Below are 26,757 nucleotides of genomic sequence, written 5' to 3' on the forward strand. Positions count from 1 at the left end.
TGATTTCATTTATTTTAATATATGTGCTCACTCTGCCAGCGGCAATGCTCATCTAATGGGAGAAGGCTGGCTACAGTTAGACCCCTGCAATTTTCATTATCTTTCAAAAAAGTCCAATTCCTTCACTTTAGAGATCACATTTTACATTCTTGAACACTTAAACACAAAAGTTATACGCAACTTCCTCTAATTATCCTTAGATCAAAAATTTCCCAATGTATTTTAAATTATTTTTTAATCTTTCTAAGAAGGAATGCAAAAATAAGCCACAAAAAAGGCAGTAACCCCCTCCCCCCATTATTTTTGACATTTTGTCATTAACATGTTGATTAAAGCAAATATAACCGCAGGATAGCAGCCAAGCCTAATGTGGATCTATCAATTCAATTTTTTTTAATCTAATTACATTTTGCTCAAATCATAAGAAATACAAAAGAAATTCCTCTTTGTTGTGGTTTGGATTTCCTCATCTTGTGTAAATCTGCTCCCAATTTAGAAATGCACATTAGGTTCTGCTCTCAAATTTTCATTACATCTTGTTTTCTTCTTTGGATTTGGAAAACATTTTTGAATTGACCATGAGGCAAAATGGCTGTAGAAATACAGCCATTTGGAATATACTGTAGAAACAGTATTTGATTTATAATTTACAATGAATAACTTAAGGAAAAATACTGTGCTTAGCTTCTGTTAAAAAAAGCGGGAGAGGAGGGAAATATAAATAAAATTGCCAATTGCCTTATGCCTTTAATAATGGAATTAGAATCCAGTGGGGGTTTTTTTGCATCCCACCACAAGTTGGGAACTGAAAGCAAGAAAATGTGCTTAAAATGGTCAAAAATATTGATGGGCATGATAAAAATGAATAAAATTATGCACAGTGTGAGGAGAATTGCTTTCTTTCAAAGCACAGAGTTGTCTAACAAAGCTGAGCAAGGAAAATTCAGAAGAGTTGTTATTGGATCTGTTGGTAAACAATATGATAATAGCGAATAGCTCTAATGTGAGATTAAATACTTGTGGCAAATAAGGCATTACAATTTAATTATCTAACGATTTTCCTTGGTACCCATTCCCATGGTGTCTTTGCGAAGGGGGCAAAGGATGTCAGATTGACAGAAGCAATATTGTGACATTGTGATGCAAGTGCTGTCCCTTTTATATGCATGTTATATTCTCTCAATTTCTTCAGGGCTGAACAAAAGAGAAACCAAAATGTTCAGAAGTTTGAATTATAACTGGAATGGAACAGGTTTTTAGTCATGGAAATGACTAGTACAGATGGCAATATTGAGCTTTGTATTGGAAAATGCTGGCATCATCAGAGTAGTAGATACATTTTGTGTAAAAGAAACCTTGTGCTAGCATAGTATGACCTCTTAGACCAGAGGTCTCCAAATTTGGCAACTTTAAGACTTTTGGACTTCAAGTCCCAGAATTCTCCAGCCAGCATAGCATAGCCAGCATAGAATTCTGGGAATTGAAGTCCATGAGTTTTAAAGTTGCCAAGTTTGGGGACCTCTGTCTTAAGAGTTTCAGATTTTGCCAGGGAACAATCTAATTGCAAATCAATAAAATCTATGAGCAGCCCTATTTTTAATCTGAATATTTATAATGACACAATCACTTTGACCTCCCTGATTGGCTATGTGATGTCCTCATTGTTTTTACAGACAACTTTTTTTTTAAAGTGCCACACCTACAACCAACTGGGATTTTGAAGACCAGTGATATAGCATATATATAAAAGATAAGGAAGTTGATTTTATGAGTTTCATCCTTTAAATCATTATTGTTTTTAAAGAAGAAACAGGTAAAAAAAAAGAAACTGAGCAAGTATTTATGATTTTGTACAAATGATTTGCATGTTATTCATGACAGTGCTTTAAGAAAAGTATGGTATCTCAAAATATCAAGATGATTGCGTTTTCCCCTCTCCCAGATGTGCCCATCTCAAGAGATTCCCCAGGAAATCTGCACACATACACACACACACACACACACACACACCCCTCTGCCTGAATTAGCATTAAAGAAAGCACCAATTACTTTTACCACCAAGGAAACAAAGGAAAGGTGAACCAAAAGGAAGGAATATATAGATATATTTATTAAATTCTACCAGTTTATCAGTGGTTTACAGTACAATTATTAAACCAATGTTAAAATCAGTATAATCAGCAATGAAAGACCTGTTTAAAAAAATGAGCGAGCATCCTCAGATTAGCTGAAAGTTCATTCCAAAAGCTGTAAGGAAAGGATCACTCCTAAATGGTTATGAAATTAATTTGCAGGAACAAGAGATTAAAATCCTCAGAAGGTCACCAGTGGAAGAAGGAGAATTACGTAGAACACATTACTTGGGCAAATTGGGCCCAACCCATAGCAACCTTTAAAAGTAAGAAGTAACAAACACTTCATATCTGAAAGCAAAGCGGTAACAAACATTCCGGCATAGGTGGAGTGAAGTCACTTGAGGTTTTCCAAACAACAGCTAAGATTTGTTTGAGTCCTACCAGCTTCTTTACTTCTTATCTATCTACTTATCTTACAGATTTACTAAAAATGCCTACTGCACAAATAGCTTAGTAGTGCATGGGCTGACTAGAATGCGTAATGAAACAATAATAAGAAAATAGACATTTGTCTTCTCTTGGTCGTTTAATAAGGCTTCTCCTGGATTGCTTACATATTATGAAATATAAGAATATTTTATTTTGGAAGGGAGAAGTCCAGGAAACAAAGGGGACAATAAGTCCATGTACCACTTAGTACTGGCTGGCACTGGCCCAAAAGCAGCACCCATTTTTCCAAACATTTCCTGGCATTTATTTAAGGAGGCCAGTATCACACAGATCAACAACCCAGGAGGGCTTTTATCGGAGAAAGAAAACTAAGTTGTTCTTTTTGTTGAATGCTTTTCACATATGTTTTTGGTTAACAAAAATACAATAAGTTATTGGGACAGTGAGCACAGTTTACATCAGTCATTTACTGTAATCAGTCTAATGTTTCAGGAATCAATGAAGTTAACTTCTTTGCATTCAATGTTGAAGTAATTACTCCCTAATTACCTCAATTTGTTTTCTTTAAAAAAATAAGCTAATGCAATAAACCTTTCACTCTCTACATTGAAGGAATTTTTTTGACACCAGTTTTAATATAAGTTGCTCTAACAGCATAAAACCCAAATGTAAATATATCAGGTGTATTTCTAAATTGCCTTTGTCAAGGAGTAACCAGCACTAATCTGTCCTTTCTGGCAGACTATAAAAAGGCAAACATCTTTGGGAAATGCCAAGTTGAGTCATCTTGCAGATTTAGATATCTTTAATTTGTTTCTTCTAGCACAAGAAATCTGTCAGCAGCCTTCTTATATTTTCTTCCTCCTGTTTGTTAATGTATTTTAAAACTCATTTAACCTCATTCTGTCCTAGTGATATTTTAATTTCAGTGCAGTTCAAGCTTGACAATCATGCTAAAGCTAAAAAAATATTTACAATTGATTGAAATTTCATTCCTGATCAGCTCTGATCACCCAGAACTGCCTAGCCAAAACTTTTGTACCTTTGGGGCCTGGAAATTGAATACTGATGTTGCTTTCTTCCTCTGACTCTGCAAAACTACTTTGCTTTTGTTCTTATTTTCATTTTACACTCTTTTAAGTACACAGCTATATACAACTATAGGTACAACTATAGGTATTCCTAAGAGCAATTTGTGACAATAGAATTATATATCTGCATATTCTGTTAATCTGTGTGTTTCATATTAATCTAGATGCCACAATTCACACAACAATTTACAAGAAGTGTTATTAGGAACGTGTGGTGTGAAATTATTACTAAAGGAAATCCAGTATTTGTCAATCTCTAATACATATTGAAATTCACAATTGGTTATTTAGATGATTGTATGAAATATTTGACTATTCCATAAATTAGGTCTTCAATCTTTGTTGTTCATTTTAAAAAAACAGGTATAATATTTTGTGGAAACAGAATATGCATCTACTGATCTGTTAAGAATCAAGTAAATATATAAAGTTATATAAGAGCCACAAACAACAAAAACACTTTTTGAAGCACACTATATTTTTAATCTAAATAGTTTAAATTCAAAGTTTAGCATTATTTTAAAAAAGTATCAAATTCTAAGTAACAAAAGGATTTTTAAAAAGACATAAAAATTCCTATGCATCATGGTTATCTTCTCATACCCAAATGTCTGGATAAAAACCCATTTTATATTGCTCAAATTGAATCTGAATAAAGCCGTCTAATCACACATTATTAGGCAATTTATAAATGTAGATATAAATACAATATACTGTAGAGACCAAATCAAAACACAATCACCAAAAACTATTCTACATATTATCAAACAAAACTTCCATTACTGAACTGAAAAGAATATTGGTCATTGTTAACAATTACAGCTATCCTCTTTACTTTTTAAATATATACAATCAGTTACTTTATCCGTTTGGTCTCTTTGGCTAAAATCTGTCCAAAATCAAAAAGTTAAGGTTTTCCAAATGCTTCTTTTCTTCTTTAAAAGCTTTTGGTGTCAAGGGCACATCTACAAATTCTTGTTCCTTTAAGGCATTATAGAAATGAACTGAAAAATCCTACCTCCCAACAGGTTGGAAGGAAAGGTATGAAAACTTGTAAGATCATCTCCCAGATGGCAAGAGAAATGCCCCAAGGGAGAGCTTGGCCTAATTTCATCTCCTTACATAACCGTACATAATTTGTCCAAGACCTGGGGCTCCTAAGTCTCATATCTTAGCCTATCCATGTGTAAGAAACAGCAAAGACGGACAAGTCTGTTTTAGTTTCTTTGTCTTCTTACAATTACACCAACAATGCTAAATAAATGTGTCCTTTTACTGCTATTCTGTGACTTAACAGAATCAGTTCTGAGTGACAGAATGAACTTTCTTTCCCTTTACTGGCTGATTGAACCATCCCAAAACAAAATGATAGAAACTAAAATAAACATATACTCTTGCCTTCTAGAAATTATAGGAAATTCAAAAAGACAAAAGTGTGTGTGTGTGTGTTTTTTCAAACTAGTGTGGTTGTAGTCTAGCTGTACAACTGTATTTTTGAGAAAAAGGTATTCATCTTTTCAACAAAAGCACCCTAAACTCTTTCTAAAATCTCTGTACATAAATCACCAAAACTTTTTAATCTTTTATGTGACTTTAAGAACATGCAACCTCAAACATAGATTATGTGACTTTGTGAGTTTAGTCGTCTTCAGATCAAGCTGATTCAATAATATTAAAGGTTACATAAAAATAAGCAATTCTACTGAAAATGTGTATGTGTGTATGTATGTGTGTATATACTGTATATATATGCACACACAAACACACGCACACATATACATTCTATAAAGTTAGCTTCTACAAGACAGAACATAATTCTTTTAAGAACAGATTAAATGCAAACTTTTACATCTTCAAGACATAGATTTCAGACAACAAAAAAGGCACATACATTGTATGTGGTAATTTTTTAAAAATAAGCTGTTACTACATTTTCACAGATTTTTTTTTTAAAAATGTCTGTTTAAATATCTCATTTCTACAAAGTGAATTTACATTTAAAGTACAAAGTGCAAATACTATGGTTGCTCTTTATTGACCTTTGGTGAGGGAATCTCGCACATATCCGAGAGATCTGCCTTGGCTATGAAGTGTTCAGCCTTGCTTCTTTGAGGATTGCTGCCAATAAAAATTTGAAAAAAAATAGTATTTCATGCTGTATGCTACTATACTATACACAATGGCATTAAAATAAGAAAAAAACAGTTTTACTAATATTTTGAAACAAATGTATTGCGATTAAAATAGAATATTCCATGGTGCTAAATGTATCACAAGAGGATCTTATAATGATCAGCTATCAATTATCAAAGGTTTGCACTGCAAACAGTTCTCTCTTTTTATCCTTTGTTTCAACAACAAGCAATAAAGTTCTGAGGAAAACTGCTTTGCCTCTAGCTACTGTCATAATTGATAGAAAGTAAATCTGGTGGGTGTGGAAAAACTATTGCTTTGTTCTGAAGTTCTCCAAATTCTTCCCTCCCCACTCCACTTCTGAAGTATAGCTGCAACTATACTCTGAGGGATTGACTCTCTTTGATTATATCCGTAGAGCCTGTCAGGTCTGGCAGAGAAAGTATGCTGTGAGTCCCATCTGCTGGGGAACTACATTTGGTGGCTTCCAGGAGTTGGGTCCTTTCTGAATTCACCTTGAGGAATCTCCTTCCCCTACCCAGAAGTGAAATTAGCTCCTCCCCTCCCAATGTTCTCCAAGTCCCTGTCCTGGGATGGGGGGACTAGGGGAATGGAGAAATTTTGCAATGGCTTCATTACTACCATTAATATGGTTAATATCACCCTCTTCTCTTTTTGTGCTTTTAAATAATTACTTTTAATAATACTTTTAAATATACTTTCTATACGTGTATGTACTTTTTGGCAACATACATATATTTTTTATGTATTTATTGTTTTTAATTAAATATTGCATACTGCCTAGAGTAACTTTCATATGAGCTGGGCAGCTGTACAAGTATGATAAATAAATACTGGAATAAGATTTGTATTTTAATATAGAAAACCCTTAAAATGAATATAAAAATACAACCAGAGATTTTTCTTTTAGGTTTTATGGACAAGGGACTTGAAAAAAAATCTGAAACTTTCTTGTTGAACATGTTGGCTGCTCTATGTGCAAAAAATGGAAAGATACTTTCATTTTCACAATGGGAGAGTAGCTGGAAAAATTGATGGAGCTAGAGATATGGCCAGATTAACTGCTTTAATCAAAGAAAAGAATGCATCCAAATTTTGTTTCTGCTTGGAAACTGCTTCTAGATTTTGTGCTTCAGACATAAAAAATGAAACTATATTACTTACTGAGCGGAAAGGTTTGTTGTTACAGAAATAGCTAGTATATAGTAAATAGTTGAAGCTATAATATTGTCTTTAATCTATTGTGCTGAAAAGAATTGGAGGTGAATACTTTTTTCTCTTTATCCCACACTTCTCTCTTCTCCTTTTCTTTCTTCCTCAGTTTTCTACTATCTTTATTTTTACTTGTGGTTTATAGTTTGATAAGCTTAATTAAAATCATATTTAAAAACAAATATGATAAATAAATGCATAGATAAATAAATTTTGGTCCATAAGAACAAATTCCATCAATAGATGCAATTTTCACCTCATGTCTGGGGCTAAAAACAGACTGCCATATATCCTCCAGAGATCTCTATAACCTCTATAATTGCAACTCTACCACGTTCTCAAGAACTAGCTAAGCCTCTTGAGAAACAGGCAAACCAGTGCCTCTTTCAGAACTCCTTCTCCTTCATTTTTTTAAAGTGTTGATTACTACCTCGAATCAACTCTTAATCCTTTTTAAGAGGATTAACACTTTAATCAGCTAGGTGAATGAAACTGCACATGTAGTTGAGTTAAAATCACTTCTCTGAATTTCACAGGTTTACAGAGCTTACAGAAAACATAACAAGACATCACTTTTGAAATCTCAATAGATTCCACCTATCTGGCTTCCAACTCAAAGCAAATGCAAATGGTATTATCCATGAAATGTTAAACCAAGTTATTGCAAGTTACATCAATCAGTTATTCTGCCCTATATTTTCCTAAGGGAGGTGAGCCACATTAACAATACAGTTGGCTGACATTCCATAGATGCACAAATAGTGTTGTGATGTGAAGCATATAGATCTAATAAATACCTCTTGATTGCAAGAATCAGAATTGTGTTATTTTTATAATCTTGAATCAGAATTGTCCCTGTTTTGGCCACCTCATTTTTTTCCCTTTTCTGATAGGGTTGCTTCTGGTTTCTCTTCATCTATTTCATTTCCTAAAGTTAACTGACCAGGTAAAGATTCTCCATGCAAAAAAAGTTTCTGAACTTTCTGAGTTTAGTTGTTGCTTGCAGACATTTCATTATCTGGCTAGGTCATGTCATCATTTCTCTTCTATTAGTATCAGAAAAAAAAACCTGTCCAGCAACCTGGCCATATTTGTATTTCAAAGCTAACAAAGTATCCAACTGGATTAGCTTCCAACTTTTGAGAAAATCATGTGCTCTGTGAAATCAGCCCTTCTTCCTGTGCAGACTGTGGCTCTGGTTAATCACAAGAAAGGGATTGTTGGAAACATCCTCTGGAACTAGATCACATAACATACACTTCAAGTTAAAGGTGAGATCTAATGTATGGCCAATTACATGTGTTGTGCAGTTATATTTTTTTGCAGACAGACCTGATGTTCAAAAGCAACCTAAATCCAAGTTATTCAGAAGTCTGGATATCTGGTTTATGGCTTAAAAGGGGGATCCTGGATAAGGGATTGCAATAATTTTCCCTCTGTCCATGAACCAGTCCATACCAACATTTCCTGCCATACTTCTTCCAGCTTATCCTTATCTTCTCCTTTTCTGATCCACTTAGCTTCCCACCAATCAACCAAGGGCCAGCTAACAATGCTCTTACTGATGTCCAACTACAACAGAGCAGAATAACCTTGCCTAACAGCTATTCACTACCATATCATGCATGCAAACTCTATTTGCCAGTAACAAAAAGCTGGCCCTCTTCAGCAATCCACCCATCTAACTTCAGAATTCCTGGTTCCAATTCCGTGGAATCAGAGGAAGCATGGAGAAACCCACTTCCACTGTCTTCTCACTCCACGGCAATTCCCCTCCTCTGTTCTCCAGCTCTTCTTCGGAGGACAGATAATTATTTCCTGAAGCCTTCAGCATCAGGTACAGCATTTGCCATTCATAGTCCTATATTTTTGTGGATGAGACCTATCTCTCTCTCAGAAGTCAAAATATAGTGAAAGTACTACACAACTCGATCAGGGCAAAGCAATAGACACAATCTACATAGACTTCCGTAAAGCCTTTGATTCAGTGGTACATGACAAACTACTCCTAAAACTAAAATCTTATGGTATCTCTGGACACCTGCATAACTGGATAGAAGCATTCTTGTCAAACAGACAACAAATGGTCAAAATTGGGAGTGTCCTATCAAATTCTGTACCTGTCAACAGTGGTGTCCCCCAAGGCAGTGTTTTAGGATCAACTCTCTTCATACTCTACATAAATGACCTCTGTGATCATATTAAGAGCAACTGCATTTTCTTTGCTGATGATGTAAAGCTATTCAACACCACGGATAATTCTGCTACCCTTCAAAAAGACCTCGACTATGTATCAGAATGGTCAAACAAATGGCAACTTCAAATCTCAACAAATAAATGCTCTGTCTTACACATTGGTAACAAAAATCAGAAAATAAAATACAAGCTGAATAGTCAAGACCTTGTTGATGATCCAAACTCTGTCATGGACCTTGGAGTACTCATCTCTAATGATCTAACTGCTAGAGCCCACTGTAACTACATAGCCAAAAACGCATTAAGAGTTGTTAATCTAATCCTATGTAGCTTTTTCTCTGGTAATATCCCACTACTAACTAGAGCATACAAAACATTTGCTAGACCAATAGTCGAATACAGCTCATCAGTCTGGAACCCACATTACGTATCTGATATTAGCACAGTTGAGAAAGTCCAGAAATATTTCTCAAGAAGAGTTCTCCACTCCTCTACTCGTAGAATACCTTATGCCACCAGACTTGAAATTCTAGACCTAGAAAACCTAGAACTACACTGCCTTTAGTCCGATCTAAGTATAGTGTATAAACTCATACATTGCAATGTCCTACCTGTCAATGAATACTTCAGCTTCAACCATAACAATATAAGAGCACACAACAGATACAAACTCATGGTTAACCGCACCAAACTTGACTTCAGCAACAGAGTGGTCAATGTCTGGAATACTCTACCTGACTCTGTGGTTTCTTCCCCAAACCCCAAAAACTTTAACCTTAGACTGTCTACTGTTGACCTCACCCCTTTCCTAAGAGGTCTGTAGGGGGTGTGCATAAGTGCACAAACGTGCCTACCGTCCCTGTCCTATTGTTTCTTTTATTTCTCTTATACATATCCATGTACTCATAACTATGTTTATACTTATACCTATTATCTTGTAAGCAATTGACAAATCAAAATAAATAAATAAATAAAATAAAGTTGTTCAGATCTCCTGGGTCACACCACTTCACAATAGCAGCCATGGTACCTCAGGTATAAATGCTTTTCCCTATTACCTATGCAGAAAAGATTCCACCCCCCACTCTGGTCAATTATATTTTAGCATAGTCCTTTTGCATAAAAGCTAGTTTACTGAATGGCAGCCATTCAAACCATGACTTCTCACCTGCAGTCTGAAAGCATTTTAGACCACAACTCTATTGCTCCAATCTACCACTTCGCTGTTCATAATGTGTGTATTGAGTCTTGGGTCATTTGTGGCCCATTCCCTAATGGAAACAGAGCCGATTGTTGTCTTTAAGGTAAGTAGTTCCTTTTTAAATGTTTCTTGTGAGGCAGATTCAATTCCAAAGCCTTCCTTTCAAGCAAGCGCTCTTCTAATGAAAGCCCCCTTTGGAATCTGTGAGGACCTTTTATGGCCTCCCATTGCTGTAGCAGTTAACTGCCAAACAGATGGTTTGTACAGCTAGGGCCATTTCAAGGCTATCACTTCACAGGGTGAGCTTTTAAAATAATTGCAAATGACTCAGCAGAAATATTGGATCAAATAATTCTTTAAGAAAAAGAGAAAAGATAGCACTATTGCACTATATCCTTTACATGTTATCAGATGACCAGAAAGTTAGAGGAGGCCAAAGGGGAGAAAAATAAAGCCAGTTTTGGATTTGAACAAAGAGTAAGTCACATGCTCACAGCCACAACAATTACATAATCAAAATAAATGGTTGGGGCAGTTTCAAGTTCTACCAGAATTAAGAGTTTTCAAGGCCACCTTGTTCAAAATGTAAAATAAAATGTTTAAGGAGTTAAATCAATGAGTGATGTAGGAAGGAGTGATTTGGGTTTCTTCTGGATTCTTCCAAAGGTGTGAAAAACCTTTACTAAATTCCCACTGGTTTAGAGAGGATAACTGTCAAGAAAGTAGCAGAAAATGAGAAATAATCACATATGACCTGGTAGCTTGTTTCTCTCCTTGCAGAGGTGAATGCTCTCTCACTTCAATGTGGTTGCCCAACCAGGCAAATTCCAAATGCTATCAAGAGAATGGAAAAGTTCTTTTCCCCCCACACTCCCTTCTTATACGTACCTGCCTGTTAGAAGGAGTACTTTCAGCATGTCTTCTGGGAACTGCTGAGGAGCAAAAGAGTCAGGAAGTTATTTGAGAGTAAACAGGATTCTATGTAACAATTTAAACAGACTTTAAACCTTTCAGATATGCATTTAAATTATTCCTTAGCAACAGAACTAGATGCAATAAATTTGATGATCTTGCTTGGCTTGTGGGGAAAGTCCTGATCATAGAACAGGGGTCTAAGTTGCCAAACTTGGCAACTTAAAGACTTGTGGACTTCAACTCCCAGAATTCTCCAACCAGCTTATTTTTTGTACACGTTATTTTTCTCAATGTCAGATGAGATTTCTTGCCAAAACAGTCTGCCTTTAGTCTTTTGCTCATTTCCAAAATTTATTTTGCTTTTTATTGTTTTAATATCTGTTTTTACCATTTCTTCTTCAAATGTTGTGATGATAAATACCATTTTATATGCAGCTCAAAACACAATTCATATTCAAGAGGAAGATATTAGCTAGGCTGGAGAACATCCTTTTGCAGAAATACAACAAAGTTTACCCTTTTTTTTCAAGTGACTGGAAAGATCCCCAAACAATTCAGTAAGAATTGAGCTGATTACTGAGAGTGGAATAAAACCTGGAGATGAACTGAGAGTGAAATAGGGGCAATACCAGGAAGTAATCTCTCAAAGGAGCAGAATAGTTTTCAGGCTTCGCTAACAACCATCCTCAATCTGGGTTACAAATAAATCATTAAGAAATAGAAGAAGCAAACTCCATTGATGTTGCCCACTGATCTCATTCAATAGCAGCTAAACCAGTGTTTTTTAACTCGGAAAAGGAAGACTAACTCCGAGCATGCTGGCTGGGAAATTCTGGGAGTTGAACTGCAAACATTTTTAATTTAAAAAAACCTAAGCTATACAGTACAAGAGCTAGTAATGAATTCTACTTACTATGACGTTTTTTTGTATCTGCTTTATTGTCTTCTTTTGTTACACCCAGACAACCCATTAGTTCTGGAACTGTCAAAGATTTGTCATTGTTCACATCACAGTATTCCACAAACTTTTTCACACATTTTTTGGGCTTGGATTTTTTCCTCAAGAATTTCTTAAAAGGTTTGATTTCTTTTTTGCCTATATCACCACTAGCATTTTTATCCAGTTGCTTAAAATACCAATGAACAACTCTTTCCTCCAGGGTATGGTTTGGATCTGGTTCTGAAAGCCTACAAAAGAAATAGTTCATTAATTGGTTAAATAATATGGCAGAGTAACTTTTGGGAAAGTAGAATTTAGGGCAAAATGGACTTTAACTTGATTTATATTTAAATTCAGTTCAATTAATATAACTGTGTGTGCACATATGTGTGTACCTTCAGGCCAGGGTTGACTCCTGGTGACTGCCTAGACAAGTTCCTACACTTTTTGTGGCACAGTTTTGGGGGTGTGGTTTGTCATTTTTTGACCACAAACTACTTCTTGGTAAGCTAGAAAAAGTGGGATAGAAGCTAGATCACAACCAGGTGGATTTATAACTGGCTGCAAACCATACTTAATGACTAGTCTTTAAAGGTGCTACATCTACATGGTTGAAAATAAGCAGTGGGGCACCACAAGGTTCCGTCTTGGGCCCAGTACTCTTCAAAATCTTCAAAATAGATGAGGGAATAGCAGGTGAACTTTTCAAATGTGCAGATGATACTAAGCTGGCAGGAATAGCCAACACCCTAAATAATAGGCTCAAGATCCAAATGGATCTTGACAGATTTGAACCTTGAGCCTGATCTAGCAAGATGAAATTTTGTGTAGAGAAAAATAAAGTTTTACACTTAAGCAAAACAAAAACAAAAAACCAAAGTACATGTACAGGTTAGGTGAAACCTGATTTAATAGCAGTAACTGTGAGTGGGATATTGGGATCTTGGGATCTTAGTACACAATCAATTAAATATAAGCCAGCAGTATGTGGCAGCAGCCAAAAAAGCCAATGCAATCCTATGATGCATTAACAGAGGGATTGAATCAAGATCACATGAGACATTAGTACCGCTCTATAAAGTCTTAAAATATACCTAGAAACTTAGAAAACACCCATAATACTATATCCAGTTTTAGTCACCACACTATAAAAAAGATGTTGAAACTTGAGAAAGACTACGGAGAACAGCAACAAAGATGATTAGGGCCTGGAGGCTAAAAAGTATAAAGGATGATTGCAAGAACTGAGCATGGCTAATCTAGTGAAGAGAAGGACCAGGAGCAACATGATAGCAGTGTTCCAATATTTGAGGGCTGTCACAGAGAGGAGGGGGACAACCTATTTTCCAAAGCACCTGAGGGTAGGACAAGGAACAGTGGATGGAAACTGATCAAGGAGAGATTCAACCTAGAAAGAAGAAGAAATTTTCTGACAAAACAATCAACTAATGGAAAGGCTTGCTTTCAGAAGCTGTGTGAGCTTTATCACTGGAGGCTTTCAAGAAGAGGCTGGACAGCCACTTTTCAGAAATAATATAGAGCCTCCTGCTTGAGCAGGGGGGTGGACTAAATGACCTACAAGATACCTTCCAACTCTGTTATTCTGTTATTCTGTCATTGCCTCCTTCCTAGGGCTGAGAAAGAGGGACTAGCTCAAGGTCACCAAGATAGTTTCGTGCTTAAGGTAGGACTGGAATTCATGGTTTCCTGGTTTCCAGCCTAGTGCCTAAATTTCTATCCTAAACTAACTCTCTAATTAAACACGACTGCTCATATTTTAAACATTTTTTTTTCTCTTGGTCAATTTAAAACAATACTTTTACAGTAGATTCTGGATGTCTCACCCAAAGCTTTGGGGAGAATGACCTGGAGCCACAATTTCTGTGGATCTAGTTTAAGTGTTTAAGAGCTACTCTACAATCCTCTTCATTAATGTCTCATGCCAAGAGGTAATACACACTAGAATATGTACAACAATCCTGTTGCATGGAAAAATCAATAAACTGTAGAAAAACGTGTTTGCAGATGAGGTTGTCCACCATTTGTTTTCTCTCCCATAAACACCTGCATGACGGGCATGGAAAAGAAGATGGGAAATCTCATGTTAATTTCTCTTCAAAGTATTTTAAAAGGTTGTATTGTTTGCTTTTATGCCTACACTTCCTTCTATATAGTTTTATTATCTATATAGTTTTATTATTACACTCTGTAGGCCTAATTCTAGAATATGCACATGTGTAGTATTAAAAATTTCATGTTATTAAAACAAACAAGTTATCACATGCACAATACATCTAATTTCCATATTATGGGCATGTTCTGAATAAAAAAAAAAATTCATTGTCTCTGCTTTTTTAGATTTGATAGTCACCATGACCTATGTCTCAATTCTGTTTTTTAAGTCCAAAACACAAATGTATTGTACTATAAATAAGTAGGTGAACTGTGGATTTTAAATTTTAAATTTTCCTTAATATCAGGGGGATATTTCTTTCTAATTGCTTAAGATATCATAAAGCTTTTCATAAAATGGCAAAATCCATAGAAAGTTTAAATCACATTGACATCTTTCACTGTTATAGCTTTTTGACAATAATATTTTAATATATGTTATGATTTGAAACCAAAACAATGCTGTGCCTGGACAAAACCAATTCATATTCATTGCTAAAAACTTTAGTAAAACTTCTAATAATGCCAGCATAAAAAAATATGACTTGCAACTTTTTAAAAATGTCTTTGAAGAAAATAATATTTGTTAGTCAATTGACTTCTTTTTTAAAATTGTAAGACACATGTTTTACATTTCTTAAAACCCGGAGACATTGATTTTCAAGACTCAATATTTCATTTCTTCATTCCACAATTTATACATATAAGCAAATACTAACCTTTATTCTATTTTTCATTCCCAATGAAATTGAATCATTCATTTCACTTTGTCCGCTGCATTTCTTAAGGTTCTTAAGTTTCCAGATATTAATGAGGCTACTAAAACAATTAGAATGTTCTGTTTTGTCAATATCCCGCCATCTCCTCATTCCCTCCCTCCCTCTTTCTCTCTCCACCATAACCTATTAGGATTCTCAATGGTTTACAATGACCATAAAAATTCTAAAAACACAATTAAAACTGAAATAATACAACAAATCCAAATCTATAATGCAAACAACAGATGACATCTCCTCATCCCTCCCTAAACTCAGTTTTACCAATCTCTAGAAGGCCTTCAGGAAGGGGGCTGTTTCTTGTGCTATAAAAATTTAAGTGAAGAGTAATATGAAAGAAATGAAAAAAAATATGGAAATATTATAAATGTTCCTAGAAGTATGATATTCTATTGAAAAGAAATGTTAAAGATGTTAAAGATTACAACTAACATTAATGATAGAGCTGAATTGGAATAGAATAAGTATTTTATTTATTATTGTTTTATAGATATATCTTCTCTTTAAGAACTTAGTGCGTATTTTAAGAATGTACCAAGCAGAATTCGACTGGAAGTTATGTGTTATATTGAAAGTTATAATTGTAAAGGCATAAATTGAAGTTTAAATAAGAGTTGAATGGACAAAAATTAAAAGATGCAAAAGTGTCATACTCCAATCAATAACTACAGGGGAAAATTTTGTTTAATGAGAAAAGAAAATATGAAATTGAAACAGGACAGACAAAAGTATAATTATTAGAAAGATATTAAAACTTAGAAAAAGATATATGTAATTGAATTTAGACAGGAATGAGATAATTAAAAGTAAGATTGAGAAAACTAAGGGAAGGGAAAAATTATTGAGAAAATGTTAAAATAGAAATAAGATATGGAATAGAACACAAAGATGAATATGAAATTGAATTTGTGTTTGTATGGAGAAGTGATAACTCGGGACCGTGCTATTCTTAAAAAAAGAAATTTTACTTGTATTATGTTTTGTGAAAACCCAAATAAAATTTTTATTAAAAAAAAAAAAAGGAAGGGGGCTGTTTCAAGGTATAGGGCAGCAATAGAAATGCATATCCTTTAAAATAAAAATATAAAATAAAAATATTTAAAATATTTGAGTTTGTTTTTTCTTTAGCCACCCTTTTTTCAGCAACTTAACTTTTAAAAGTGTTTTGCTAATTGGCAGGCAGCAAGTTAAATGCAGATTTAATCTTATTTAAGACTTAAACTCATAATTAATTATGTCAGTGAGTTTGTTTTAAGCTGATGAATTCTGGATCTTACCTAGAAATCCTGGCCAACCTTCTATAAAACACTCAGAGATGTACTAGTAGACCCAAATTTGTCTTCTTATCCACCACTCTTCCAGGGTAGGGTCTGGGATCTTTAATTTCCATAGTCCTATGACCCAGACCTAACTAAGAGTACTTCCCATTCAATGTGGTCACAATTGATTTAGTCATGAGCAGACTAAGTTGCTTTGCTTTCAAGGCATTTTACTTATAAGTAATTTTAATCAGGACTGTGCTCTGCTAAATTTTATTTTTACTGATGACATTTCTATGCCATCCTATTCAAACAGTTTTGAACAGTATACAACAACAGAATGAAAACACAAGGAAAAAAAAACCCAAAATAACATAAACCATACAAGATCTGATACTTTATATTTGAGTTTGCTGCATCCAAAAGAAATAATACCCAATAACGATTGCTTTGTGCTTACATGGAACATATTCATAATATTATTTTATCTGTGATAAGATGAAACGTATATTGTAGATGCTAAAAACAACAAAAAATGAAATGTTATTATGTAAAATACAGTTCTTACTTTAAATGATATATTTAATTCTCTAATTTCTGTTATTGCACCAATATTTTTTCAGCCATTTCAAATGGATTACCAGTGAATGTTCAAAAGGCAGAGGCCTGTAATTAGCAAGGAAATGCTGATAAACACCACAGAACCAGGGAGAGAAGAGAAAACAGTTTGTCTGACAGAAAAATCCTGTACAGATTTTGCAAAAAGGAGGAAATGTCCACTCCTTTTGGGAAAGAAGAACCCACCTGCTGGAAGATACTCCAGGGTCAGAGACAGCATGCACCATATCTGTGGAAAGTGCATCTAGAACACTGGTCAGAAATTCACTCTTTTTGGCACCAGGACAACCTAAAGTGGGGGAAAAAAATCTATCCTTTATTGTTTGCATTATTTCAGTTTGCTTTATTGGAGAGCTGCAGTTCAGCTGGAAAAGGGATATCACGGCATTGCATTTTAGGATTGCTCCAAATGTGATCCTGGGTGAATCATCTAAGGTTCAGAAAACTTCCATAGAACATAGAAGTTCATAATTTTACACAATGAAGCTGCTCAGATTATTGAAGTTGTAATGTTGCCAAAGATAATTTTTACTGAGTCTAATGGAAATTTTATACAGTTTCTTATGTCAGTATGGCTTTGATGACACCAGAAAGACATATTGTCTGTAATCTCATCCCAATTTCCATCCAGAGGAATCTTCATATTGTTTGCTCAAGAACTCCATCTGTCCCTTTTTAAGCCTAGAGAAGTTTGCCCTTCAAATGCTTCAGTCTATAGATAACATCTGGAGTTTCTCCCACATTTTTATTTGGTGCTCGTTGTTCAGTTTGCTCTTCCTTTGTCATCTCCATCCAGGCAGAGGTGGTATTCAGCCAGTTCTGACAGGTTCTGGAGAACCAGTCACAGAAATTTTGAGTAGTTCAGAGAACCAGTAAATACCACCTCTGGTTGACCCCACCCCCCATCTATTCGCTGCTTCCCGAGTTTCAGCTGGTCGGAGTCCCAGCTGATTGGCTGGGTCTTCCTTTGTTGCCCTGCACAGGAGAACGGAGCTGGAAAGCAGGTTAGTGGGGTGGGGAGGGAATGGGGATTTTACAGTCTCCTTCCCCTGAAGTAGGGTGGAAATGGAGATTTTACAGCATATCCTTTCCCTGCCATGCCCACCAAGCCACGCCCACCAAACCACAAGCCATGTCCATAGAACCGGTAGTAAAAACATTTGAATAACACCATTGCTTCCAGGTTTGGTTCCACCCCCATCCCTTTTTCTTTTACCTTCCCCCATCTCCATCCTTTTATATTTTTTTTCTCTCTGAGTTTTTCAGCTATAAAGTGAAAGCCTCTATGTGAAGGACTTGTGTATTTCTCTGTGTGAGAAGGATTTGTGAGTTTGTGGTTGGAATATACATATGGAGAATCAATTGAATTTATAAAAAAAAAATTTTCAGTACTTAATTAGAAGTCATTAATTTCAACACTACAAATCTGTTTCTTCTTCTGTTCTGTCTTTTTGGATTTTAACTGGCATTTACTGGCACTTACACACTTATAAATGCGAATAAGAGTGTGTGTTTGTGTAAGTAAAACAAATGTTTCATGGCTGGAAGAGAAATTCCCTAGACAGGTTTTTAGATGGAACTGGTGATTCTGGATGAGCAAGGAAAGAATAATTTTTATTTCCAGTCTTGTTGGGTAAGATTTTCTCTTAAATTCAAGACTATTTTCTTTTCAGGTAAATGTGATCTTTTTTATTTGTGCAATTTTTAAAGTTATTAGGGTTTCAAACAGTAGGAATAATTAGAAAATATTTACAATAAATTATTTTATCAATAATACAAATTCTCTATAAACCTACATACCGACAACCATACAGCAGCTAAAGCCAACAAGCAGGAAAATGAAACAGAAGGCAGCATAGATTTAATCAAAAGTTCACATAGCTTTGGCTGATGCATGCATGCCATTACATCTTCAGACTATTGCCAAAGGCAAAGTCTTTAAAACATAAATATTTCAAACTAATGTCTGTCTGCTTGCTTATAACAATAAATTGCAGTATGTTGCTAATTTACTGAAGTATGTCTTGGCATCATTTAGGATAAGGCCAAAAAGATATTAATATTTTGGTAAAAACTAACTTTGTAAAACTCTGTTGGGGCATACTCCTCTGTCACCAAGGTTGTAGGATCTGAGAGATCCAACCAGGTATATTCAGATGGGAGTGAAGGAATTAAAATATGAGTGCAATCTGACATTTATTTTTGAAAGCAGGCCCATCTAAGAACTACAAATGGTTGGGTTACAGCGGAGGTCTCCAAATCTATCACTAAGATCTCTGAACAGACAGTATGTCTGACGCCGAATGTTCCCTCTCTACAATAGGAACTTGGCATTGCCAGGGTGGGGTGAAGGTTTCCTGGCAAATCAGGTGGAGTTGGCCAATTCTGCCAAACTCCCTAGGGACAGGATTGGACTGGAGCTAAATTAGCACAAGTCACCACTTGCCTCATTGAGCCTAATCCATAGTGCTCCCTTGCCAGATTCTCATTAATCTTTCTTGCAGCTCATGTAGTAGATAACCTGTAAAATATAGTTCAGAATTTTCTCGACTTCTGTGGGTTTGATGCTCAAGGTATATCCTACTGATAGCTGTTGTACCTCTTCTGACAGCAAAATTGCCAGTTTTTTCCATATAGACAGGATCTACAGTATTTAGTCTTCACAATCATTTACTGAAAATTCACGCACATAATTAGGGAATTAATATTCTGTCCTAGAGGGCTGAAATAAGTAAAGCAAATTCCTAACTTATTTATAAGGCTTATTATTCAAACTGTTTACATCCTTCTTACACGCAAAACGTAAAAATCACCAAATCGGTAGTTACACTGGTCGGATCCCACCTCTGCAAACTAGGCAACATCATCACTGGCTAGCACTGATGATGTTACCTAGTTTGAGTAATGAGACATCTGCAAGAAAACAAGCAAGCTGAAACACCACCAAGGACTCCTCAGTCGTACTTCAGTTTGTCATATCACAACTGAACAAGCTTGAAGTTCATCCGAAAGGAACAAAAGGCATGTTTTTGGATTCATTCCATAGCTTGTATATCCAGCTGTCATATACGCATAATGAACACTGATAGTGAGATTTATGTTTTAAAAATGGAAAGAAAAACTGATTTAAACAAGGGAATTAAAGGAGGAAAAAAGAATAGAGAATCCATAAACAAATAGAACAATAAATGATGAATTGCAGGCAGTAGATCTTCTAAGCATAATCCAGGGAATGACTTTTGTTTAGGATCATATCTATCAACCACCTGTGACATTTTTGCTTCAAATGTCCCAGATCCTGACCTCAATAGGTTGCTCTACAGTTATTTTCATTTCTTAGCATCAATTATTATTTTCCCATTCTTCAAACAACTTCTTCCACTAATAAATTTGGATGGTTGATTTCCTATTGTTTGGGAAGAAAAAATATAGCAGTTCTTTCTATATTTTTGGAGAATTTCCTGGGGGCAAAATAGTATATTAATTTATTACATTTCTTTTTTGAAAAATTATTGATTTAAAGAACTCCACAATGAATAATCTGGAGGAAAATGTATGAAGCAGGGAATGTATAATGCATGCATAAAAAAAACAAAAACAAAGCAAAACCCAATAACACCAAATTCTTTCCCTCTCCAGTACATGGTTATGTGGTATAGGAGGAAAAGAAAAAGGATATATTTTCTCTTTTCCAAACTTCAGAGCTTTCTCAGCTAAAAAAAAATGATGAAATGCTCACCCACAGAACCAAACCTGAATATCCCTTTGACATTTTAATGCTTTATTGTTATAATGTAATGAGAAGCAGCAGCTTTGTATCAATCAATCAATCCATTTTTATGCATTTTGGTATGGTTTGCTTTGACTAATAGCATTTCTCCTGAATCTCAACCAGAGTTTTCCCATCACCTAAAATCTTAATACATGGAATCATAATACAATCTTAACCAGAGGTGGTATTCAGCAGGTTCTGACAGGTTCTGGAGAACCGGTAGCGGAAATTTTGAGTAGTTCAGAGAACTGGCAAATACCACCTCTGACTGGCCCTGTCCCCATTTATTCTCTGCCTCCTGAGTCCCAGATGATTGGCTGGGTCTTCTTTTGTTGCCCTGCACAGGAGAACAGAGCTGAAAAGCAGGTTAGTGGATTGGGGAGGGAATGGAGATTTTACAGCATCCTTCCCCTGCCATGCCCACCACGCCATGCCCACCAAGCCATGCCCACACAACCGAAGTAAAAAAAAATTTGAATCCCACCACTGATCTTAACATAACAGATGAAGCAGAAGATCCTTCTTTGCTCCCCTTGAAACTCCCTCCTTTTCCACAAAGAGAGTTTTAGAAAGACCTACAATCCCCCAAGATTGCTGGAACTCTTATTCATATCCATGCAGGTAGTTGAGGAAGAGACTATTTTTCTATAAATGCCATGATCATTCAAGGGGAGAAGCCTGCCCAATTTCCAAGAGACACATGCAGAGAAGCTATGATGCATTTAAATAGTTTAAGGAACCCAAATGTGTGGGTTTTTTTTTTTCCAAAAGGCAATTTGATGTTCCTGGTTTTTTTTTCTTTGAAAGTGTTTTGTTTCTAAAAAAAAAGAGAACTGAAGGAGTTTCTTGGATGAGAAGTGAAATGTTTTCAAAGAAAAAAAAAACCCAAGAACATCCAGTTGCCTTTTGGAAAAAATGTACCTTTGGGACAAACCATGACATAGATGATTGAAAATCTTCATAGACATGGATAGTTTAAGTAAGTTTTGAGTTCTGTTTAGTTGGTACCAAAGTCCTAAAAATGCAACATGAGAACAAGGGATGTGAGATATACAATTGGAAAGGCACAAGATTGCAAATCACCATTTTCCAAATCTTACATCCTCTTAGGCCCCACACACTCCATGGAAATCTTTTAATATTACTACTCATTAGAGTTAATAGGAAGTAATCCTGGAATAAATCTGCAGAATATTACTTTCCCCTCTCCAACTACTGAGATCAGAAAGCCTGGCTGAGAATTTTCACTCTGATTAGAAATTAAAGCTGTTGGCCAGGAAACTCTATTAAGCCCTCCAAATCATGTTGTGCCCCTCCAGATCACTAACAAAGCTTTAGGAAAGGCTCAGAGTGAATTGCTTTAGTTAGAATATTAAGTGAACCTTCCCCAAATAGCCTGACTCAGTGCAGTACTTTGATTGGGCCAAATCTGATGAATAGTGCTATTTTAAAACAATTGTATGTATTTTATGTCTGCGTAATCTGTTTTTTCCTACATATATGTATATGTATATGTATATGTATATGTATATGTATATGTATATGTATATGTATATGTATATGTATATGTATATATATATATATATATATATATATATATATATATATATATATATATATATATATATATGATTCCACCAGACTGTCAATTATTTGGAAGCCTGCACTCACAAACAAAAAAATCTCCACACCACAAGCCAGGCAAACCCTGGGCACAAACAGATCCCACCTGATACCTCCAGCTCAAACACACACCAACCAGGCACCCAGATGAAACCTAGCTTCCTAACAAATGATAGCCGTCCATTTACTTGGAGCCAAGCTGCACTAAAAGCCTCCAATACAGGAACACAATGTTGCCAGCCAACCAAGACAAAAAAAGCTACAAAACAGACAGAAGATATTAGAAACACCAATCAAGCAGAACACAGCAAACTCCAAGACCAATAAACACAGACCAAGACTCCCAACCAATCAGGATGAAGAAAAAACCATTCTGGCACAGCAGTAGGCTAGCCCCAAATTTAAAACTGAAACCACTGTAAAAGTCTGACTCACAGATGAACACAATACAGAAGCCTGCTGATGGCAGATGAGATCCTGCTGAAACGTTGCTACAACTTTAAAAGCACAACTACAACGACGTGAGAAAATACCCGAACAAAGCTGAATACCATACATGTAAGTACCCGCGGAAAACTTAAGAAAATATATACACACACATACACACACACACACACACAGCTCACATAACTCAGTTGAAAAGTTACTTGTATTTTCATATGAAATGGTTACAGGTGCTATGTTTCCTATAGGAGCATAAATCAAGTATAGTTATATAATCTTTAATTGACATTATATAATTCAGCTTTCTTGAGCTTGGACAATTTGTTGCAAATCACTAAAGCAAAAGAAAAAGCTAAATAAACTTGAATGTATATCTCCATTAATCTTGGGCATAATTTTACCAGCTACATTGGGAGATAAACTGGTCCAGACAGATATATGAAAGATTTTAGCATAGACACATAAAATGTTATAAAGAGATAACATTAATAAAAGCAACTGGCTCTGAATATAATCCATCAGTTTAACTGATTATAATAAGTCATAGACAGAAATTTTAACCTCCATTCACAGAGGACTGAATAAAAGAGTTCTATATAATTCAATCTTAAGTAGAGCAGATTTTAGAAAAGAAAGCAGAAAGCAGTAACCATACATGGAACTACCCACGAAAACTTAAGAAATAGATAGATAGATAGATAGATAGATAGATAGATAGATAGATAGATAGATAGATAGATAGATAGAGTGTATGTGCACTCAGGGGCATGCATATGCTTGTATAGGCAATAACTGTATATCACTCTATTGTGAAAAATGTGCAATCTGACAATAATCTTTTGAAACTGATCTATGGAGAAGTGAGCTGTATTAGTCCAGGTCTCGCTTGTGGTTTCAGAGTGCAGCCTCTTATGGTCAGCCTTCATAGTGTTAACCAATCAACCAAGAAAATGCACTTCAGAAAAAAAACAGAAGACTTTTCACAAAATTGTGTATGGTTTCTGAAATACATGGCACATGATATAAGTGAGATGCATTTAAGTAATAGAGACTGCATTTAAGTAATGGACCTCTCCTTGTGGAAAAATGATATATAAGCAAAACAGAAAAGATGTCATTCTAAATTTTGCTACTCTGCTGCTTAACCCAATGTGAAAACACAAAAAGACCAAACTTTAAGCCAACACGGCGCAAATGTTGTCCTCTCCTGAGGTTCGATATTGGTGAATGAGTGTGCCCTAACAACTGCACAGTGGAATCTCTGTTCTGTGCACTGAAGTATTCTCCCGAGAATCCCGTTGTGATTAATTTCAGCAGGCTGGGGATAAATCCTGGGGAAAATCTAAGGTGATGTCATGAATAATTTACCTTCAGTGAATTCTTTTATACAGACAAGAAAAAGCCAGCAAGAGAGCTTGTCAAGAAATGTTGTTAATGCACCTTTTTTGCTTCAATTTCTTCTTCTTTTTTTCACAATCACCTATATTGTATGACTTTAACAGCTTACATAAATAATTTCTTGTTAAAAGGTTGAAGTTGAAACCACATAATGTTACACTGCAGGTTCAACGATGTAACACAGAATTAAGTGTTTATTTTAGAAATAGTTTTGCCCACAAGTATGTTTTCCATTTAAACAGAAAATGAACCATACAAATCTTGGTCCAACCAAGGCATAATTCACGTGACAAGAATATATACAAACACTTCACCTCAGCTTTCAACTATATAATACTAAGTTTTCCAATGTTATACAGATCATGTAACGTATAGGTCTTCAGCTACACATCATGTTCAAAGTATTCTGCTGAGATCTCAAACACTTACATGGCTGTCATAGCCATACTATTGAAGAGAGGCTCCTGTGGAGAAAACATGTTCATACTAACACCAATTATGTAGGAACAATGACTGTGTGGATCGGGGATTCTGTGATAAAAAGTCTCCCGGTCTTTATATCAATCACAAAGGAGCTTTTTTCAAAAGGCAATTGGAATTTCTTGGGGTTTTTTTTTCCTTTGAAAATATTTTGTTTCTCATCCACAAAGCTTCTTCAGGTCTAAATGACTGATGGGAAATCCCCACCATTCATTTAGACCTGAAGAAGCTTCTTGGATGAGAAGTGAAATGTTTTCAAAGACAACAACAATGAGAAAGTCCAGTTGCCTTTTGGAAAAAGCACCTTTGGGACAACCATGATTGAGAATTCTCTTCAACAACATTTACATTAGACATAATGTGTATGCTGAAGCGACTCTACTTTTTCAAAAGGATGTTAATTGTGATGCTCTCTGAGCTTGATTGTTTTCTTGCAGATGTTTCATTACCCAATAGCACTGATGATGTTACCTGGTTTAAGTAATGAAACATCTGCAAGAAAACAATCAAGCACAGAGAGCACCAAGGGCCCCTCATTTCAACCCTGAGCTATAAATACTCTCCTTCATTGATACTAATTCTGTATATACAGATGACATATTCACACAATCAACCAGAGATAGAAAGGTCAAAACTGTTAAAACATTAGGAATAGGGATGTGAAAATGCCTAAATGCTCCATTCCAAGTGTGGGGGGGAAAAAAGACTTTGGTCATCCTGGAAATGTCCCAAGCTTGAACTATTTTATTTTTCTGCCAGTAAAAACTGGACATATATTAGACTAAAAATTCCTGCCACCACTGCCTATCATTCATCATTCCAGAATTAAAGAGAATTTTGACCTGTTTTTGAAGTATTTTAATCTTCATATTATGTTAAGGCTTTGAAACATCTGTAAATATGTGAGGATTGGAGTGTTCATGGCAAATTTCTTTATTATTAATATTGATTTTTCGTCTACGTATATTGTTGATTTTGTTTTATTTCATCTAGAAACTGATATGTATTCTCTATTAACTGCAATAAGAATATTGCGTTATATTTCTGGATAATTTTTCAATTCATACAACCTTCTCAATCCAAATTATGTGTAATGGGTTTTTTTTTCTTTTAAAGTAATGGCTTTCTCAGACTCATAAACTATTGAAATGTGCTGGATTCTCAGAAATATTCTTTTTGAAGCAGAGTAGGCACATAGTTTGGAGTACACCTCCCAAAATTCCCAAGTACTGCATAAGTCAATGAACAGAGCAATAAAGTTGTTGCCCACTATTGTACATTAAAGGCATTTAAATCCAAAAGTTTTTAAAAACTCAGCTTCAGCAGGATTGCTCCATTTTTCTTCCCTCAGTACAATTACATAGATCAAACTTATCAATGAAAACTAAATTCTGCTGGCATTGAAACAAGTATTTCAAAGCAACCTTAGAGTCTGTAATGAAACTTTTTTTTTCTTATAGTAAGTAAACTTGTCTTAAGTAAAGTAAGGTAATAACCATTATTTATATTAAGTAAATGATAATAATTTCCTACAAGGGGAAAGGGGAATTAGCTCTAAACTCCATTCCATCCGCCATCCATTGGGCAAGCCACCTGTCCTATAAGCTGAAGAAAACATATTTTCACTGAAGGTTCAATAAATTGCAACAATCAGTTTACCATCATGTCTAGCTGATAGCTGTCTGAAATACAGGATTTCCCACTTGAAATCAACAAAACCTTGGGCAATTTTGTTTGTTTGATTACCTACTGTACTAGGACTCTTTGCCCCTGCAGTCCAGAAGACCCTGAGCTGCTTAACATTCCTTTTGTTACTAAAAGTTAAACAAAAAACAATCCAACAAAATAACCATCAACAATTACAAGTGCAATTACAAAAGGCACATTCAAAAACAAAACACAACTCATAAAATGGGTTTCATTGCTTGTCTTCACTCTATCAGAATTTATTTCAAGACTTTTTTTAAAAAAAGGACAAGAG

General features: G+C 35.2%; 1 protein-coding gene across 7 annotated transcripts in view; it reads right to left on the reverse strand.

Annotated features, from left to right (window-relative positions):
* Positions 1-2,088: 2,088 nt before the first annotated feature.
* Positions 2,089-26,757, reverse strand: part of SMOC2 (SPARC related modular calcium binding 2) — a 127,090-nt gene continuing 102,421 nt past the window's right edge. For 4 of the 7 annotated variants that reach the window (XM_087938031.1, XM_026705133.2, XM_087938051.1 and 1 more), the window contains exons 10-13: positions 17,246-17,348; positions 12,208-12,482; positions 11,268-11,311; positions 2,089-5,734 (exon numbers count right to left, since the gene is read on the reverse strand). In XM_087938031.1, coding sequence (XP_087794157.1) covers positions 5,711-5,734; positions 11,268-11,311; positions 12,208-12,482; positions 17,246-17,348 — 446 coding nt within the window. In that variant the 3' untranslated portion in view covers positions 2,089-5,710. The remainder of the gene's footprint in view (positions 5,735-11,267; positions 11,312-12,207; positions 12,483-17,245; positions 17,349-26,757) is intronic. The other 3 variants (XM_087938036.1, XM_087938025.1, XM_087938046.1) reach the window with 1 other exon arrangement.

This window comes from Pseudonaja textilis, chromosome 1 (genome assembly GCF_049901715.1).
Source record: "Pseudonaja textilis isolate UNSWEBS1 chromosome 1, rPseTex1.2, whole genome shotgun sequence".
NCBI classification, from domain to species: Eukaryota; Metazoa; Chordata; class Lepidosauria; order Squamata; family Elapidae; genus Pseudonaja; species Pseudonaja textilis.